The sequence below is a fragment of the Aquarana catesbeiana genome, linkage group LG04 (assembly GCF_042186555.1).
Source record: "Aquarana catesbeiana isolate 2022-GZ linkage group LG04, ASM4218655v1, whole genome shotgun sequence".
Classification (NCBI taxonomy): Eukaryota; Metazoa; Chordata; class Amphibia; order Anura; family Ranidae; genus Aquarana; species Aquarana catesbeiana.
In genome coordinates this window covers 503,888,126-503,906,895 of record NC_133327.1, presented here as the reverse complement: position 1 = coordinate 503,906,895, position 18,770 = coordinate 503,888,126, and the positions used below count along the sequence as shown (strand labels likewise).

Genomic DNA, 18,770 nt, shown 5'->3' with positions numbered 1-18,770 from the left:
GATACCCTTTATATAATACTGCTAAACTGTTTCCATTGGTGGTGTTTGTCGTCTGTTTGTGGGGCCGTCTGGCTATTGTTTGGTCCTGGAGCTGCAATGCGCACTGCCGGTCTCCTCCTCTCTCTTGTGATGCCCTGGGGGGCAGGAGTGCCGTCATTGCGCATTGACGTCACGCCAACCATGGCAGGCGTGCAACGTCCTTGTGGCGCCTCCCTCCCACTCACTACGCATGCATGACATTGGTGTGCTGTCCCGTGGCGGCGCTTATATAGGGGGATTTGGCACTTGGGACACTTCACTCATCGGACCCGATGCACTCCCTTGGATCATGTCCTTATTCAGCACTAGGAAACCTTGCACATCACGAGTTACCTCTATTTAATTAGTTTATCATTCAGGTTTTGCTTTTAGGTAACACGGTGGGCACTTTTCTACATTTCCCTCACTTATCCTCACTATTTTTTGACTAGTTCACAGTGTTGGTTTCTCCACCCCTGCACTTTTCACCCCTCAACCTCACACAGCTATTATTCAAATTTTTTAAATCAAATTCTCCCCACAGAAACCCCATCTGGTTGGTTCACCCACCACCTATTTTATCAGAGTGTTCCGTGTCTCCTTGGACGATGCTTGTGTTGGTTGCTGCTGCTGGGTTGCCCGCCTCAGCTCCCAGTCGCAATGTCCCCGGATGGCTCCCTACCTTCGGCTTTTCACTATCAACATACAGATTTTAGTGAGATTAACAATGTCTCTCGGGGGGGGGTTCTATTTACCCCTTCTGTATTCATGTTGATATATGCCAGACCATTTTTATACTTCTAAATTGCAAATTTACCATGTGCCTTCTCCTGATGAGTGGCCCAGAGCCATGAAACGCATCGAGCTATCAGATGCCGTGTTTTATTTATGTACCATTTTTTCATATTTTATGGTTTATCCCTCACAACAGGAATATTGAGGCCATAGGCCATGCAGGCATTACCCTGTAAAATATGTATATATTCATACGTTATTGGTGGACTATGTAATTTTATCTTGCATTGTTATATGTTACCAGTGTTATTACCATATCTAATTGTTCTTTAAACTGACATTAGCAATATGTACGTTATCCACTGTATATGATTTCATAAACATTTTATTAAAGTGGAGGTCCACCCTGAAAAAAAAATGCACCAAAAAATACCTAAAAAAATGGAGGAAAAGAAAAAAAAATTTTTTTACTTACGTGAAATGGCTGTTGCTAGGCATCTTCCTAATCTGCCTCTTCCTACACCGTGGTGATCTTCAGTCTTCTGCTCCCCGTGTTGTCTTCTGGGGCGCAGTGTGTTATGGGAACTGTGTGTGTCTCACAACACAACGCGCCCCCTGCGCAAAGCACCGCGTCGCTCGTGCATGCGCAGTAGGAAACTGGCAGTAATTTTTTTTTAATGACGGAATCCCGCTTTAATCCACCAATTTATTGAGTTGCAAACCATGTGCTTCATCTAAAGTCCCACCCCCTTGTTGTTTGCTTGCTTGCTTGTTTGCTCGCTTGCTTTCTTGTCCCCATTACAGTCAAATAATATTGATGTACTGAGAGAGGACATCCACCTTTTGAGCAGAATGCGCTATTCTGGTCAGGATAAAGAAATGTTCTGGAGGGTGATGTCTGAACCACCAAATGTAACTGGGTGCCACTGTAGAAGGCACCCACGGATCCCAAAAAATATACTTTTAATCGTGACCAATAAAGACTGTTCGACATCCCAAGGGTGTGTGCCGCTCTATGAAACTTGAACACTGTTATACGGCAATCAAGAGCCAACTGCAAGCACCATCCATCTGTACAGAAAACTGAGGACATGCAGGGTTAAGCAGCAGTGAGTCTCTTGAAATAGTCAAAACTTTTGGTCAGAGGGAAAGACTTGTCATCATACAGGCACTTACAACTACTCTGCCTGAGGCTGGGTTTGTTGACCAAGGACTGGGCTTTATAGCCTTCTTCATTATCACTGAATGCAGCACTGCCTTAAGGGAACTTTGATAACAACAAATGCTACTTCATCCACAAAATCTACTGAAGGCTTAAGCTCACCAAGAGCACTAAAAACCTGCCTTTTCAGCAATTCATGGGTGATGGTGACATTGAATTTCTGGGTCCCAACTGTATTGCAATTGCTATGCTATCTCTGGTGAAGCCAGGTGTAAGTCAGGAGTGAATGGCTTGGATAAATCATCTGAAGGGCTGCATCCTTGATGTTGTGCCCAGATTCTGCTGGCATAAGTGGCTGGAGAACTCAGTCAGAGACTCACTAACTACTTGCCCATGAAGGGCCATGACTTGCTGGCTCACAACATCCTTTGCCCTTTAATAGGTCTTGGCAGCAATATCCACAGACATGTTAATCTGGTCAGTGCCCAGCACTTCTTTCCCTTGTGTCGATATTAGCACTCAGGGGAGAAGGAATACCAACAGTCACTAGTAACTTTCTGTGCCTCCTGGGCAAGACCTGCAAGGCTGGATGAGCCTTTGTTCATAATGGACTTGTTATGACATTGCGATACTCTTTAAGCTTGACATTAAGCAAGAGCAAGAGTGGGCTAGGTTGCACCAGAAGGTGAAGGTCACGTTCATTGAAAGGCACTCTTTTTCCTCTTCTTACTTACCACTCTGATCCCTACCTGAGCACATGGAGGTCTTGGTTATGTGGCATAAAGTTCATATTGGAGCAAGGATGTCAACATTGAGCAGAAAGGAAAATGAAAGAGACTCAGAGAAGGAAGCAAACAGATCATAGATATGTGCCAAAATTACCTTCCTACTCCCCCCATTCACCCGCAGCATAAGCATGGGAAAACAGAATATGTTTCCAGTGCAAAACCCACCTCAAGTATGCAAAAGCTTGTGCATGCCGTAACAAAGATGCCCGCCACATGAGACCCTCTGCACTGTGCATGCACCATAGCAGGCCCTGAGACCAGAAACAGCCACAAAACCTGGACCAGATTGTGCACTTACGCTGGTCACAGGAAAAGCCACAGGTAAAAGGAACAAAAACTGCACACAAAAGCCCAAAAACCCAAATCACTCACATAAAGGAAAAATGATGCAACCTACTGAAAGTAGAGGCAAAGAAGGAAAAACAAAAAGTATATCACAAACCTGTGGGAGAAAAGAAAAGGTGGCACCAACTCCAGCACCAGGATTCAGCCCAGGTGTGCAGAGAAACACATGCATCATGGACTCCAGCAACCAAACACCAGCTTAGGTGCACCACATGAGGTTCTGACATCTCCAGTTAGAAAACCCCTCAGCCTCAAAAGACCGCCAGAAGGGGCTCCCCACCTTGTTGGTGCATTTAGCAACCTAAGATGTGGGACTGTGCCTGGGAGAGAATGAACCCAGACAGACTCCAACTCAGTTGGCAGGTAGGGGCTTATTGCAATATCACGGTCTTATTGGTGAAGATCTTGAGGACAAAAAGAATGGGGGAGGTTGCTCTAGCCTTTCTTTTAGGCAGGTCCTGTGGGTAGATATAGGGGCGGAGCTATATCACATGTATGCTGCCATGTTGGCGTCAAGAAAAATACTTAAATGATTCCACACATATGAAGACTGTGCACTGCATATGTTTGTCAATGGTAAGGCACAATTGAGAACATTAACAATAATGAGTGTTTAATATAGTTGTTCATACTTAAGAATATCATCCATTTGGTTGTTGAAAAAGCCAGTAGTAGAAAAGAAATGGTTCTCATGATCACACCAACTTTTGCAAGCTTTGTTTCTTCGACATGTTTCAAAAGCCAGTGCAAAGTAAATAGTAGACACAATCCCTGTGAAAAAGAAAATTAACCAGGTGAATATATTTCATTTTTGAAAGTGTAACATGAAATGTAACAGAAACGTCTAACCTGTTATATAACTGAATGTTTTAGGTACTTCAAGTCAACAGTGGATGAAGCCTTTTTTCATTAGCACATTCTCCATTCAATGACACATTATACAAACTAGAAATCCTTTTTTTTCTTTTATTATATTTTTAATTTTAGTGGTAAATTATTCAAGTGCTTTTCCTGAGCACATGGACCAGTGATTAAATGTGTGTTCTTTTTAGGAATGGGGGTATGTGGGCTATGTTTTAGCTACATTTTTAAACAATGCTTATAAGTTGAAAGGTAACAAGGCTGGACGGCATGTCAGATGGTTGTACAGTAACTGCATCTATCACGCAGAGTGCAACTTCAGGACTAGCTCAGAGTTTTCAGCTGGGAATTGGGGAGCTTTGAAAGTAAAACAATAGTAAGGCTTGATTCACACTATGTGATCCCTTACAATGTGTTAACATCCATGTGGTTATGCACTTTACATTGCACAATAACCTGAGGTATGCTAAGGCATCCCATTCACTAAGAATAGGTTGACAATGCATAACAGATTTTACTGCAAATTGCTACAACACAGAAGTTTGAATGAACCCCAAGACATTTTAAAAAACTTACCATTTTTGCACATATTTGTTTTATTGCTAACAGGTTTTTAAACTAATATTGGGTTTTAACAATTTTTCATTAATGCATAACCGGACTAAATAGGACTATGCCTTATGTATGCAGTAAACATGCATATAAAAGTAACCTGCAAAGTCTATCAGGGCTGAACTTGTGCTGGTAGGACAGAAATCTACTGACCCAAAATATACAATCCAAGTAATTACCTTTACCTGATGTAGTTGGCGCCAAATCTATTTGTATAATATGAGCAGCTCACTCCAAAAGAGAGTAGACTCTCTAAAAGTAATTTATTGTGGTTATATCCAAAATACCAATAGCCCTTTTTTTCAACAATTATCAAGTTTTTTTTTAATGTTATAAAAATTTCTTTAAGTATTAAAGTATCTTAATCATTGATCATTGGGGCATTGCATATACCTACATATTATATGTACCTGTATAGAATATAACCATACATGCAATGCTTGAATTTAAATTTAACAACTCATATCCATGCAATGTTGTTCCAAAAAGAAGATAAAACAAAAAAGCATATGGATACTTGCAATTACACCCCAAAATACATTCTGCTACTCCTCCTGAGTATGGATACTACATGTGTGAGACTATTTCACAGCCTGGCCACATACAGAGGCCAACATGCCGGGAGCTCTGTCAGGCGTTCTAGGAGCATAAATTACACGCAACCAAAGCATAAGATAATCTCACATGATACTTCTGGTATGCTACAAGCATATGACAGGAAACAACTCTCCCACAAGATACTAGATTAATTAGTATAGGATAATAAAAAGGAGGTTTGCACTAATAATGGGGGCGTTGCCATTGAGATGGCAATATCTTCTGTCCAGATGTCCTATATGTTACAAAATTTATTGGGGCATCCTCTAGATTCATATGCAAATTTGTACAATGGTATCATTTTATTAACAAAGGACTTCCAGAAGTCTAAGGTAGGGTGTGACAGACCTAGCCGGGACAGAGGCTGTTGATGAGGATTGGGTGCGAGCCTCTTGCCTTTTGATTATGGGCCCTGGATTTTCAGTGGAACGGTGCTCTTTGTGGGGTGAATTGGAGGTCCGGTCTGAACTGTACTAATCGGACTCAGTCGTGTATATATGTATACATTGTATGTTGTTTGATTCTGTTGGGGACTCCTTGCTGTGGATTTGTGTCCCTGAAAAGGGAGGGGGGATTCCTCCAGCAGCCCCCTGCTGATAAGACTGATTCATTCTGTTGGGACACATCCTGTGAGGAGATGCTGGTGTCATCAACTCCAACTACCTGTGTTTATGTTAATTGAATGAGCTGATCACATTGTCCTCTATACAATGTAGGAGACGGGATGACTCCTATTGGAGCTGCTGCTATTGTGAGAAAATGTCCTGTGATAATTAACTCAGTCTGGGCAATAGGTCATGTCTCAGTCACCTAGGCTGTATAAAGGATTAGTTAATTAGCTCATGTTAATTAGGTCAATTAGGTTACAGTTGTATTGTTACAGGGGGTGCCAACGGCATATAAAGTCTTGTAATTTTGATTCTAAATAAAGTGAGTTCATGTTAGCAACAAGCAAGTGTCGCCTTGTTTTGTGCTCAGAGAGGTTGGAATATCTGATATCTGTATACAGACTGGGAGGAAGTGGTATATGACGGAAGCACTCAAGCGGAGTGTGGAACGTTCCGTGACATAGGGGTCTTAGGAAATGTCCATTTAAGGAGTATAGACTTACGAGCATAAAATAACAACAAGCCTATCAAAATTCTCATGGCCCTGGAGGTAGCTAATAAATGGACCAGGCCTAATTTATAAATGTCAATGGATACAGGTACTGAGATGGTAGTAACTGAACAAATGCAAAAAGTTTAACTTTTCTCTTTGTAAGGAAACGTTTCTTTTTTCTGTAAGTAACTAATTTCTTTTTGTCTCTTGCACAGTCCTGGGGATAAACAGCTCTTTTGCCAAACCATTACTCTGGCCTGAGTTAATTTGCCTAAATAGCCTATTACACATCGTTATTTTTTGTAATGTATTACATAAATAACAAACACCAAAAAATTAAAAATGAAAATAACATATATAAAAAAGTGTTTGTTTAAAGTGTTCATGCTGATAAAATGTCCATGCAATAAAATCCAGAAAAGTGCCTCAGTTCTGTGCAAATAGCCTCCAAATACTTAATAATACATATCCATGCATCAGCGATCCTCCACCATCACACCAGAGAACTCAACAACTTTTCATGACCACCCAAAAAAGGTAAGTAATTTTCACCATCCATATCTACTTGAGCAAAGCACCTCTTCTTCCCTCAAATCAGTACATACACTATATTACCAAAAGTATTGGGACACCTACCTTTACCCGCACATGTACTTTAATGGCATCCTAGTCTTAATCTGCAGGGTTCAATATTGAGTTGGCCCACACTTTTCATGGGAATGTTTGACCATTCTTCCAGAAGCGCATTTGTAATGTCAGGCACTGATATTGGATGACAAGGCCTGGCTTGCGATCTCCACTCTAATTCATCCCAAAGGTGTTCTATTAGGTTGATGTCAGGACTCTGTGCAGGCCGGTCAAGTTCCTTCACCCCACACTCACTTATCCATGTCTTTATGGACCTTGCTTTATGCACTGTCATGTTAGAACAGGAAGGGGCCATCCAAAACTGTTCCCACAAAGTTGGGAGCATGAAATTGTCCAAAATGTCTTGGTATGCTGACACCTTAAGAGTTCCCTTCACTGGAACTGAGGGGCCCAGACCAACCCCTGAAAGACAACCCCACACCATGATCCCCCTCCATCAAATAACTCATTCATGTCTTTAAGGACTTTGCTTTGTGCACTGGTCTAAATCATTTAGTGGAGGGGGGATCGTGGTGTGGGGTTGTCTTTCAGGGGTTGGGTTTGGCCCCTCAGTTCCACTGAAGGGAAATTTTAAGGCGTCAGCATACCAAGACATTTTGGACAATTTCATGCTTCAGTTTGGGGTGGAGGAACTTGACTGGCCTGCACAGAGTCCTGACCTCAACCCAATAGAACACCTTTGGTATGAATTAGAGCAAACACTGCGAGCCAGGCCTTCTCGTGCACATTAGTGCCTGACCTCCCAAATGTGCTTCCAGAAGAAAGGTCAAACATTCTCATAGACACGCTCCTAAACCTTGTGGACAGCCTTCCCAAAAGAGTTGGAGCTGTTATAGCTGCAAAGGGTGGGCCAACTAAATTGTGAACCCTGCGGACTAAGACCGGGATGCCATTAAAGTCCATGTGCGTGTAAAGGCAAGTGTTCCAATATGTTTGGTAATATAGGGGGTTATTTACAAAAGGCAAATCCACTGTAAAATGAGGGTAAGCTGATTTTATCATCCAATCATGCACAAGCTAAAATGCTGTTTTTTATTTACCTTGCATGCCCCCCTCAGATCTACAGCTACTGCACTTCCAAGTGCACTTGTAGTGCAAAGTGGATTTGCCTTTCGTAAATAACCCCCATAGTGTATATGTTGGAAGCACCATAGGGAAACAAAGAAAGCCACTATAGTGTAAAGATTTGAACACTCATCAGTATGCAGCTGCTTCTACTTGTGAGTTACATCCTAGCATTGGTGATTTGTGTTATTAGTGTCTTAGTTAGTTTGTACTTAGTTCTTTCTTAGTTCTTTCTTTTCTATTTTTTCATTTAACCACTTGCCTACTGGGCACTTAAACCCCCTTCCTGCCCAAGCCAATTTTCAGCTTTCAGTGCTGTTGCACTTTGAATGACAAACGTGCAGTCATGCTACACTGTACCTTTATAAAATTGTTATAATTTTTTTCACATAAATAGAACTTTCTTTTGGTAGTATTTAATCACTACTGGGTTTTTTATTTTGGCTAAGCAAACAAAAACAAAAAAAAAATGTTGAGAAAAAAACAACTTTTTTTATAGTTTGTTATAAAATTTTGCAAACAGATAATTTTTCTCCATCCTTGATAAGCTCTGAAGAGGCTGCACTGATGGGCACTGACATGCACTAATAGGCTGCACTTATGGGCACTGATAAGGCAGCACTAATAAGGTGGCACTGATGGGCACAGATGAGGCGGCACTCCTAGGCACTGATGAGGCGGCACTCCTGGGCACTGATAGGTTGCAATAATGGGTGGCACTGAAGCGCACTGATAGGTGGCACTGAAGGGCACTGATAGGTGGCACTGATAGGTGGCACTGATAGGTAGCACTGATAGGTGGCACCGATGGGCATGGTAGGTTACACTGATAGGCAGCACTGATGGTAAGGCACTGAAGGGCACTGTTTGGCAGCACTGATTGGCACTGATAGGTGGCACTTTTGGGCATTGATAGGTGGTAGTGGTGGCCATTGATAGGTGGCCCAAGTAGGCACTGATAGGTGACACTGGGGGGCACTGATTTGCACTGGTGGGCACAGATGAAGCGGCGGCGGTGGCTCTCCGTGTTCGGGACCGATGTCCCTCTGACAGAAGCCGGTGATCAGGTTTTTTTTCTCCTCACGCTGTTAGCTTGAGGAAAAAAAATAGCCGATTACTGGCTCTGTTTACACCATGTGATCAGCTGTCATTGGCTGACAGCTAATCACGTGGTAAGGGGTACCTTACTCCGATCTCAGCCAAGTCTCATTGACTCAATGATCACAGAGAGCATGCAGGCAGCTCATGCATGGGAGGACGTACATGCATGCCCTCCCGTCAATTTAGGCCGGCACTGTACTCCTCTTTCGGCTATAATGCGGGCAACACTGTACCCAAACAACATTTTTATCATTTTTCTTGACACAAAAAGAGCTTTCTTTTGGTGGTATTTAATCACCACTGTTTTTTTTTATAAGTGAAAAAATGAGTGAGCATTTTGAGGAAAAAAAAACACAATTTTTAGTTTTTATTATATAATTTTGCAAATAAGTCATTTTTGTTCATAAATTTGGGCCAAAATGTATACTGCTACATATCTTTGGTAAAAACCCAAATTAGTGGATATTATTTAGTCTGTGTGAAAGTTATAGAGTCTACGCCTAGGTTCACACTGCTGTGGGTTAGAAATCTGTTCACACTGCTGAGAGATTTCAAACGGGCAATGCAGTCCGACTTTGGGGGCGATTTGACAGACATCTGTGCAGGTTCCTGCACAGATGGCTATTCAAATCCCCCCCGAAGTCGCCAAAAGTAATACAGGAACTACTTTTGGGAATCGGTGAGGTGCAGCAAAGTCAGCGTGGAACTGATTCGGACGGTGCCATTGCCGGAAATGGCTGCTGATTTGGTATGCTATTTGACATGTCAAATTGCATGTCAAATTGGTCCAATGTGAACGTGGGATACCAGCTATATTACCAATCATTGAAAATTGATCATACCTGATCACACCTAAAGTACTGACGGCCTATCTCATTTCTTGAGTCTCTGAAATGCCAGGACGGTACAAATACCCCCCAAATTACACCTTTTTTGGAAAAGTAGACAGTCCAGGGTATTTAGCAAGAGGCATGGTGAGTTTTTTGAAGTTGTATTTTTTTCCCACAAATCTTGGGAATATGAAGAAATGATTTATTTATTTTTTACACAAAATTGTCATAATAACAAAGTATTTCACACACAAAACATATGGATACTTGCAATTACACCCCAAAATACATTCTGCTACTCCTCCTGAGTATGGATACTACATGTGTGAGACTATTTCACAGCCTGGCCACATACAGAGGCCAACATGCCGGGAGCTCTGTCAGGCGTTCTAGGAGCATAAATTACACATATAATTTCCCGATGACCTATAACATTTTTGAAGGCCCTGGAGCACCAGGACAATGGAAACACCCACAAAATGACCCCATTTTGGAAAGCAAACACCCCAATGTATAATCTTTGAGGCATTATGAGTCTTTTGAACATGTCATTTTTTTCCACAAGTTTTTGGAAAATGTGGAAAGAAAATAAAAACTTTTTTTTTTTTGACACAAAGTTGTTAATTTGCAATATTTTTTTAACACATAGCATGTACATAGCAAAAATTACACCCCAAAATACATTCTACTACTCCTCCTGAATATGGCAATACCATATGTGTGATACTTTTACACAGCCTGGCCACATACAGAGGCCCAACATCCAAGTAGGGATGAGCCGAACACCCCCCAGTTCGGTTCGCAGCAGAATATGTAAATAGGCAAAAAATTTGTGTGAACACGCGAACACCGTTAAAGTCTATGGGATTTGAATGTGAAAAATCAAAAGTGCTCATTTTAAAGGCTAATATGCAAGTTATTGTCATAAAAAGTGTTTAGGGACCCGGATCCTGCCCCAGGGGACATGTATCAATGCAAAAAAAGTTTTAAAAACGTCCGTTTTTCGGGAGCAGTGATTTTAATAATGCTTAAAGTGAAACAATAAAAGTGAAATATTCCTATAAATATTGTGCCTGGGGGGTGACTAAAGTTTGCCTGTAAAGTGGTGCATTTTTCCCGTGTTTAGAACAGTCCCTGCACAAAATGACATTTCTAAAGGAATAAAAGTAATTTAAAACTGCTTGCGGTTGTAATGTAATGTCAGGTCCCGGCAATATAGTTGAAAATCATTGAGAAAAACAGCATGGGTACCCCCCCAGCCCATTATCAGGCCCTTTGGGTCTGGTATGGATATTAAGGGGAACACCCAAATTAGAAAAAAAAGGCATGGGGCCCCCAGGCCCTATATACTCTGAACAGCAGTATACATGCGGTCAACTGTAATTAAGTGCCCCTGTTAAACAGGGGCAGAAAAATTGGGTCTTTAGTGGTGATGGTGGTGCCACAATACTGTTAAACAGGGGCAGAAAAATTGGGCCTTTAGTGGTGGTGGTGGTGCCACAATACTGTAAGCCCTCACATTTACTCTTGGTGGCGCAGGAAGAGGCCCTGCTGTCAAATATTAGATCAAAAATTGTAATTACATACCCCTGTTAAACAGGCAGAAAAATTGGGCCTTAGGCAGTGGTGGTGATGGTGCCACAACACTGTAACCCCTCACAGATACTCTTGTTGGGCGCAGGAAATATTAGATCAAAAATTGTAATTAAAATACAGTGCAGCCATAGTGCAGTTGCTACTACTTTTCTGGTGGTGTACACATTACACAATGCAGTGCAGCTGTAGTGCAGTTGCTACTACTTTCCTGGTGGTGTACACAATACACGATACAATGTAGTGCGGTGTTGTAAAACAAATATACATCATATCCAGAAGGCCACCAAGGAGAGGCAGATGCTGAAAGGCCACTAAAAGAGGGCAAGCAGGCTCTGTGTCTACAGTCAACAGTGTTGGTCGTGGACATGGTTTATACTCTGCAGGTGGCCGTGGGGCACGCTTGTCCTTTTTTTCTGCTGCTGGCCCTGTTATTGAGCCAGAACATGCAGAAGAGTTGGTGGAGTGGATAAAAAAGCCGTCCTCATCCTCCTCATCCTCTGTCACCCAGGCTCAGAGATGTTTTCCTTCCTATGCAGCTGCCAAAGTGCCCTATTCCACCGGCTTCTTGTCCACAGTCACTCCTTCCGTAGCCCCACCATCATGCACAGAGTCCCCCGAACTACTCGACCACAGTGTCAGGTACATGCTGCTGGAGGATGCACAGCAATTTGAAGGATCCGATGTTGGTTCCCAGGTTGAGGGAGGGAGTAACGTGAGCCTAGAGAGAGGGGATGCCCAAGAAGGACAAGAAACTGGCAGTCATGTTCTCCCAGCTGTAGCATAGTGCCAAGTTTGCTCCAGTGACGAGGAGGGAGGGGACGATGAGGTCACTGACTCTACTTGGGTGCCTGATAGAATAGAGGAGGAGGCATAACTCCAACGAGGCAGGATGTCCTCTAAGGGGGAGCTTAAGGGCAGCCACCCTACTGCATCACACCGCAGAGCTCCGTAGGTGCAGGGCACTGCTGACTCCCCGCTGATTTTGAAAAGTTCCTTGGAGTGGGCCTTTTTGGACACGTGTGCAGCTGTTTGCACCGTTGCTGTTTGCAACCTATGTCTGAACCGGATCAAACGTGGCCAGAACAGCAGCCGCTTGGGCCCCACATGCTTGACCAGACATATGACAACCTCCCATGCAGTCTGTTTCCCGTAAACTATATTTGAGATTTAATATCTCTCAGATATGATTTGGGTTAAATGAGAGTTCTTTGACCAAGAGTGAAAGCTTTAACATAATAGCAACATTTATTGGTGAGTAATTGAAAGTCTATCTAATACACCACCATCTATCTAAAGTCTACACCAAGGAAGAAAATATTAGGTTAAAATAAAAGAATTACATGAAGGAATACAGAGTATATTCCTTAAAACATTAATCTAAAAACATATTTAGTTACAAGTAAAATGCAGACTTTTCCCATAATTACCCTTTGCACCAAGGTTCCATTCTGATGGTTGCTCTCCCATTAAAGTGTGTGTTTCCCTCCCATCTAGTCTGTGTATATCATTGCATGCTGATGCCTCATTGGTTGGCATAGTGTGGCTCTGATTGGTGAGCTTTCCTATTCCTGGTTAAGGACTGGCTACATATCCAATCCCTATACTTTGCATAAGTCAGCCCCCTTTAATGCAAATCCTTGTGACTATTCTGAGCAGGAGATTAACTTGAATTTTCCCAGGAAGTTAGGTATTGATTACGGTTTGGCCTCCCTTCATTGCATATCCCAGCATGGGATCCTTTGAAGTGAGTATGTGTAAAACAATGAGGTTTGGATCCCATTGTTTGTATACACAAGCCTAGGCACCGACTTGTCTGGTCTACCAGAGATTTCTGTGAAGATAATATGTTCCGCCCTACATAGATACAAGCTAAATGAAGTATATTCATAATCACAATATTTTACAGATATTAATGAAGAATTCACATACACTCATAAGGCTACCAGTCCATTGGCAACAGCACTTGAAAGATACACATCAAAGAAAAAAAAGGCGGACTTCTCCTTGCTCCTCATCTGGGATCTCCAACCCTACTATACCTCCAGTCCTCTCGAAAACCTGCACTGAGAGGAATGAAGGTATAGCAATAGATGTCCCAAGTATTTGCAGCCAATCTGCTAGCAGTACACCACCATCTGATTTTAGCAGGCAAATTTCCCTACCCCAGTTGCTAAACAGTAAAAAGCAATTCAGTCCCAGCCATCCACATGCTCAGTGTCTGAATGCTAGCTTGGCCAAATTGCTACCACTGCAACTACTGCCTTTTCAGCTGGTAGACTGCCCCCTTTCATGAATTTGTGGAATGTGCTGTACCTCAGTTGCAGGTTCCAAAACGCCAATTCTTTTCACGGAAGGCCATTTCAGCTCTCTACCGGCATGTGGAAGGCAATGTTTTTGTCTTGTTGGACAGGGCGGTCAGCAGTAAGATGTATGTTACTGCTGACTCATGGTCTAGCAGGCATGGACAGGGATGTTACCTTTCCTTCATGGCGCAGTGGGTAACTCTGCTGGCAGCCGGGAAGGATGCAGAACAGGGTTCAGTATTGTTGGAGCTTGTTCCTTCACCATGCCTCCAAAATGCTAGCAGTGATTCTGCCACAGCTCTCTCCTCCACCCCCTCCTCTTCTTCTTTCTCTATGGCCTCTTCTGCAGTTTTGTTCTCTGAACCAGAGGTGTTTCCTAAGCGTTCAAGGAGCTACGCAAGCACTCAGGCAAAAATATGCCATGCAGTGCATGAGTTGGTCTGCTTAGGGGACAGGAACCACACTGGGGCAGAGATTCTGTCAGCTCTGCAGGGGCAGGCTCAGAGGTGGTTGACACCATGCCAGCTTCAGCCAGGAATGGTTGTATGCGACAATGGCACCAACCTTCTCTCCACCCTCCGACAGGGACACTTGACCCATGTTCCATGTTTGGCACACAGGATGGTGGGCAGTGACAATGCATGCATCAGTGATACTGTCCCTCTTGTCTTCCTGTTAGAGCACACACTTCATGGAATGATGGACAGGGCACTTAAGGCAGAACAGTGGGAGGAAGAGGAGGACTTCCTTACCTCTCAAGGCCCCTTTATCTAGATATTATTTCTGCAGGCCCACCAAACACATAGGAAGAAGAAGAGGAGGATTGTGTCAGCATGGACATGGAGGATAACACTCAGCAGCAGTCTTCAAGGGATGGTTTTCAGTCCCCAGAAACCCAAGGAGTTGTACGTGGCTGGGAGGAGGTTGTTACGGATCATGTGATCCTTAGTGACCCAGAGGACTCAGAATCGAATGCCTCTGCAAACTTTCACAGGCTTTGCAGAATCCTAGGATTTGTGGTATCAAAGAGAGGGATCATTACTGGCTGGCAACCCTTCTTGATCCACGTTACAAGGGTAAGGTTGCAGAACTTATCCAGCCTTCGCAGAGGGAGCAGAGGATAAAACATCTTCGGGAGGCCTTGCAGAAAGGTTTGTGCAATGCGCTTCCAGAGCCTGGGAGGTTATAACTTCCTAGTGCTGGACAACATGTTGCTGAGGCTTCGTTCAGTCACAGAAAGAGCGGTGCAGAAGGTGGCCAAGAGGCCGATGCCTTCAGACAATTCTTCAGTCCAAAGTGCCAAGGTCTGATCGGTTCCAGCAACCGTCGCCAGCGTCTGAATTACATGGTGCAGGAATATCTAGGGGCAAAATCAGACTTGGAGACCTTTCCAACAGAGCATCCACTGGGTTACTGGGTCTTGAGGATGGATCACTGGCCAGAACTAACTCAATATGTAATTGAGCTACTGGCCTGTCCTGCATCCAACGTTCTTTCTGAACGCATGTTCAGTGCTGCTGGAGGGTTTGTAATGGATCATAGAGTGTGCCTGTCCACAGACTCCGTTGATAAGCTATTATTCATAAAAATGAATCAGTCCTGGATCAGCAGCAGCTATCATGCACCTGATGCAGATGTAACTGATTGATTTTTCTATGGATGTGGGATCAATTGAAGATTGCCTATGCTGAGTGACTATCCTAATCCTCCTCAATCTCGATGATGCTAGCTTCCAACAATATTTTTCCACCACTGCCTAAGGCCCAATTTTTCTGTGCCTGTTTAACAGGGGCATGTAATTACAATTTTTGATCTAATATTTCACAGCAGGGCCCATTCCTGCGCCCAACAAGAGTATCTGTGAGGGGTTACAGTGTTTTGGCACCACCACCACCAAAGGCCCAATTTTTCTGCCCCTGTCACAGCAGCAGAAAAAAAGGACAAGCATGCCCCATGGCCACCTGCAGAAGATGCACCATGTTCATGACCAGCACTGTTGACTGTACAGAACCTGCTTGCCCTCTTTTAGTGGCCTGTGGTCTGCCTCTCCTTGGTAGCCTCCCGGACATGATGGAGATTTTGTTTTGCAACACCACGCTACATTGTATTGTCTACTGTGTACACCACCAGAAAAGTAGTAGCAACTGCACTATGGGTGCACGGTACTATGTACACCAACAGAAGTGTAATAACAACTACGGGTGCAGTGTATGTATTGTGCACTGTGTACACCACCAGAAAAGTAGTAGCAACTGCACTATGGGTGCACGGTACTGTGTACACCAACAGAAGTGTAATAACAACTATGGGTGCACTGTATGTAATGTGTACACCACCAGAAAAGTAGTAGCAACTGCACTAGGGGTGCACAGTATTGTGTACACCACCAGAAGTCTAATAGCAACTATGGGTGCACTGAATGTATTGTGTACTGTGTACACCACCAGAAAAGTAGTAGCAACTGCACTATGGGTGCATGGTACTGTGTACACTAACAGAAGTGTAATAACAACTATGGGTGTACTGTATTGTGTACACCACAAGAAAAGTAGTAGCAACTGCACTATGGGTGCACAGTACGCCAGAAATGGCCTGCAGTCAGATATAGGCTTGGCTACACTGGATGCAGTGGATATATATATGCGAGACTGTCTGTATATATATATATATATATATATATATATATATATATATATATATATATATATATATATTAAATACACTGCAGCTAACTGAATAACCCGCCTGCCTGAAGTATATTAGAAAAAGTACACCAGGAATGGCCTGCAGTCAGATATAGCTAAACTGGATGCAGTGGATATATATATAAATATATATATATATATATATATATATATATATATATATGAGACTGTCTGTATATACATATTAAATACACTGCAGCTAACTGATTAACCTGCCTGCTCAATCTGAATGACACTCTCTCTCCGTCCACGCCAACAACACACTACACAGGGCCGACGTGCACGCAGTCTTATATAGTGTGGGCCGTGGACTTAGTCTCCCTGAGTCATGATTGGCCAAAGGCATTTGGCCAATTGTGGCTCTCTGAGCTGAGGGTATTGGGATTGGCCAAAGCATGTAAGTCATGGTACATGCTTTGGCCAATCATCATAAAGCAATGCACTGCGCTCCCGCAGTGTATTATGGGGTGTTACGCGGCGCTCGAATTTGGTGCCCCATAATGTTTGGATTTCATCGAACGGGCGAACAGCCAGTGTTCAAGTCGAACTCATGTTTGACCCGAACATAAAGCTCATCCCTACATCCAAGTACCACCTTCAGGCATTCTAGGATCATAAATCATACATTTTTCCTGACTACCTTTGACACTTTTAAAGGCCCTGGAGCACCAAGACAATGGAAACACCCAAAAAATGACGCTATTTTGGAAAGCAAACACCCCAACATATGTTCTATGAGTCATGGGCTGCAGATAGGTACTCAGGTACTTGAATGGGCTTCAGATAGGTACTCAGTTACCCTGATTTGCTGCAGATAGGTACTTGGGTACTCTGATGGGCTGCAGATAGGTGTTCGGGTACTCTGATGGGCTAAAGATAGGTACTTGGGTACTCTGGGCTGGAGACAGGTACTCATGTACTCTGATGGGCTGGAGACAGGTACTCAGGTACTCCAATAAGCTGGAGACAGGTACTCAGGTACTCTAATGGGCTGCAGATAGGTACTCGGGTACTCTGGGCTGGAGACAGGTACTCGGGTACTCTAATGGGCTGGTGACAGGTACTCCTTATTACTGGGGCAATCAGTGTGTTTTACTGTAAGCGATAATTAGCTGTTACAGCAATCTCCTCCTCACACAGGATTAGTGTGTGAGGAGGAGAACCCATTAAAAGCTAGTCACTGCGGTTTGTTGACATCTGTGACCGGCTGTGATTGGACACAGCTGGTCACGTAGTAAAGAGCAACACGCCTCATACCTGATCGGCGTCCACTAAGACAGTGCATGTGACTGGCTGTGATTGAACACAGCTGGTCACATGGTAAATAGCCATTTTCATTGGCTCTTTACCCTGATTGCCGTGCTGTGTGCCCCCAAGGGGCGCGTCAGAGCGGCAAGAAGGGGCGGAGGGAAGGTTCCTGCCGGCGTCATTTTACAATGCTCAGGTAGAGAAGGGGTTAACTGCTGAAAGTGACTCCAGTATGCTGGTAAAGCTGGAATCTTGGGCTGAGTATCAACTCTTTGCCTTACCTTTTGAGCTGTTGAATAACTGTGCTACGATGCTACAGGGCGGTTATACAGTACTGTGCAAAAGTTTTAGGCAGGTGTGAAGAAATGCTTAAAAAAGTATAGATTTTAATTGTTTATTTTTATCAATTTACAAAATGCAAAGTGAGTGAACAGAAGGAAAAATCTAAATCAAATCAATATTTAATTAATGTGACTACCTTTTGGCTTCAAACCAACATCTAAGCTTCTAGGTACACTTGAAGAAACTCGGCAGGTAGGTTGTTCCAAACAGCTTGGAGAACTTTTCACAGATCTTCTGTGGATGTAGGCTGCTGCAGATCCTTCTTTCTCTTCATGTAATCTCAGACAAACTTGATGATGTTGAAATCAGGCTCTGTGGGGGCCAAACCATCACTTGCAGGACTCCTTGTTTTTCTTTACATTGAAGATAGTTTTTAATGATATTGGCTGTATGTTTGGGGTCTTTGCCCTGCAGGAGAATAAATTTGGGGGCTAACCACATAATAGGAGGGGGTTTGTTTGCCGAATGGCTATGGAGAAGTACAATAATGAGTGTCTGCAGACAACAGTGCAAGTTCTTTGTAAGGTTGGGGCTGCATTTCTGCAAATAGAGTTGGAGATTTGGCAGGATGGTGTCTAGATGATACTATACCAACTAATTATTTGCTGTGTTGGTGGTTCCTGTAAAACTATATGTGTGGACATTTTTCTCTCAGGCAGACTACAGGTTAAATACACCTTGAAGCTTTTTCTATGTTTGCAGTATTCAAGTTC

At 43.2% G+C, this 18,770-nt stretch overlaps 1 protein-coding gene across 7 annotated transcripts in view; it reads right to left on the bottom strand.

Annotated features, from left to right (window-relative positions):
- LOC141140482 (proton-coupled folate transporter-like) overlaps nt 1-18,770 on the bottom strand; it is a 755,302-nt gene that overhangs the window by 366,028 nt on the left and 370,504 nt on the right. For all 7 annotated transcript variants that reach the window (XM_073627715.1, XM_073627719.1, XM_073627718.1 and 4 more), the window contains exon 4: nt 3,681-3,819. In XM_073627715.1, the coding sequence (XP_073483816.1) occupies nt 3,681-3,819 (139 nt within the window). The remainder of the gene's footprint in view (nt 1-3,680; nt 3,820-18,770) is intronic.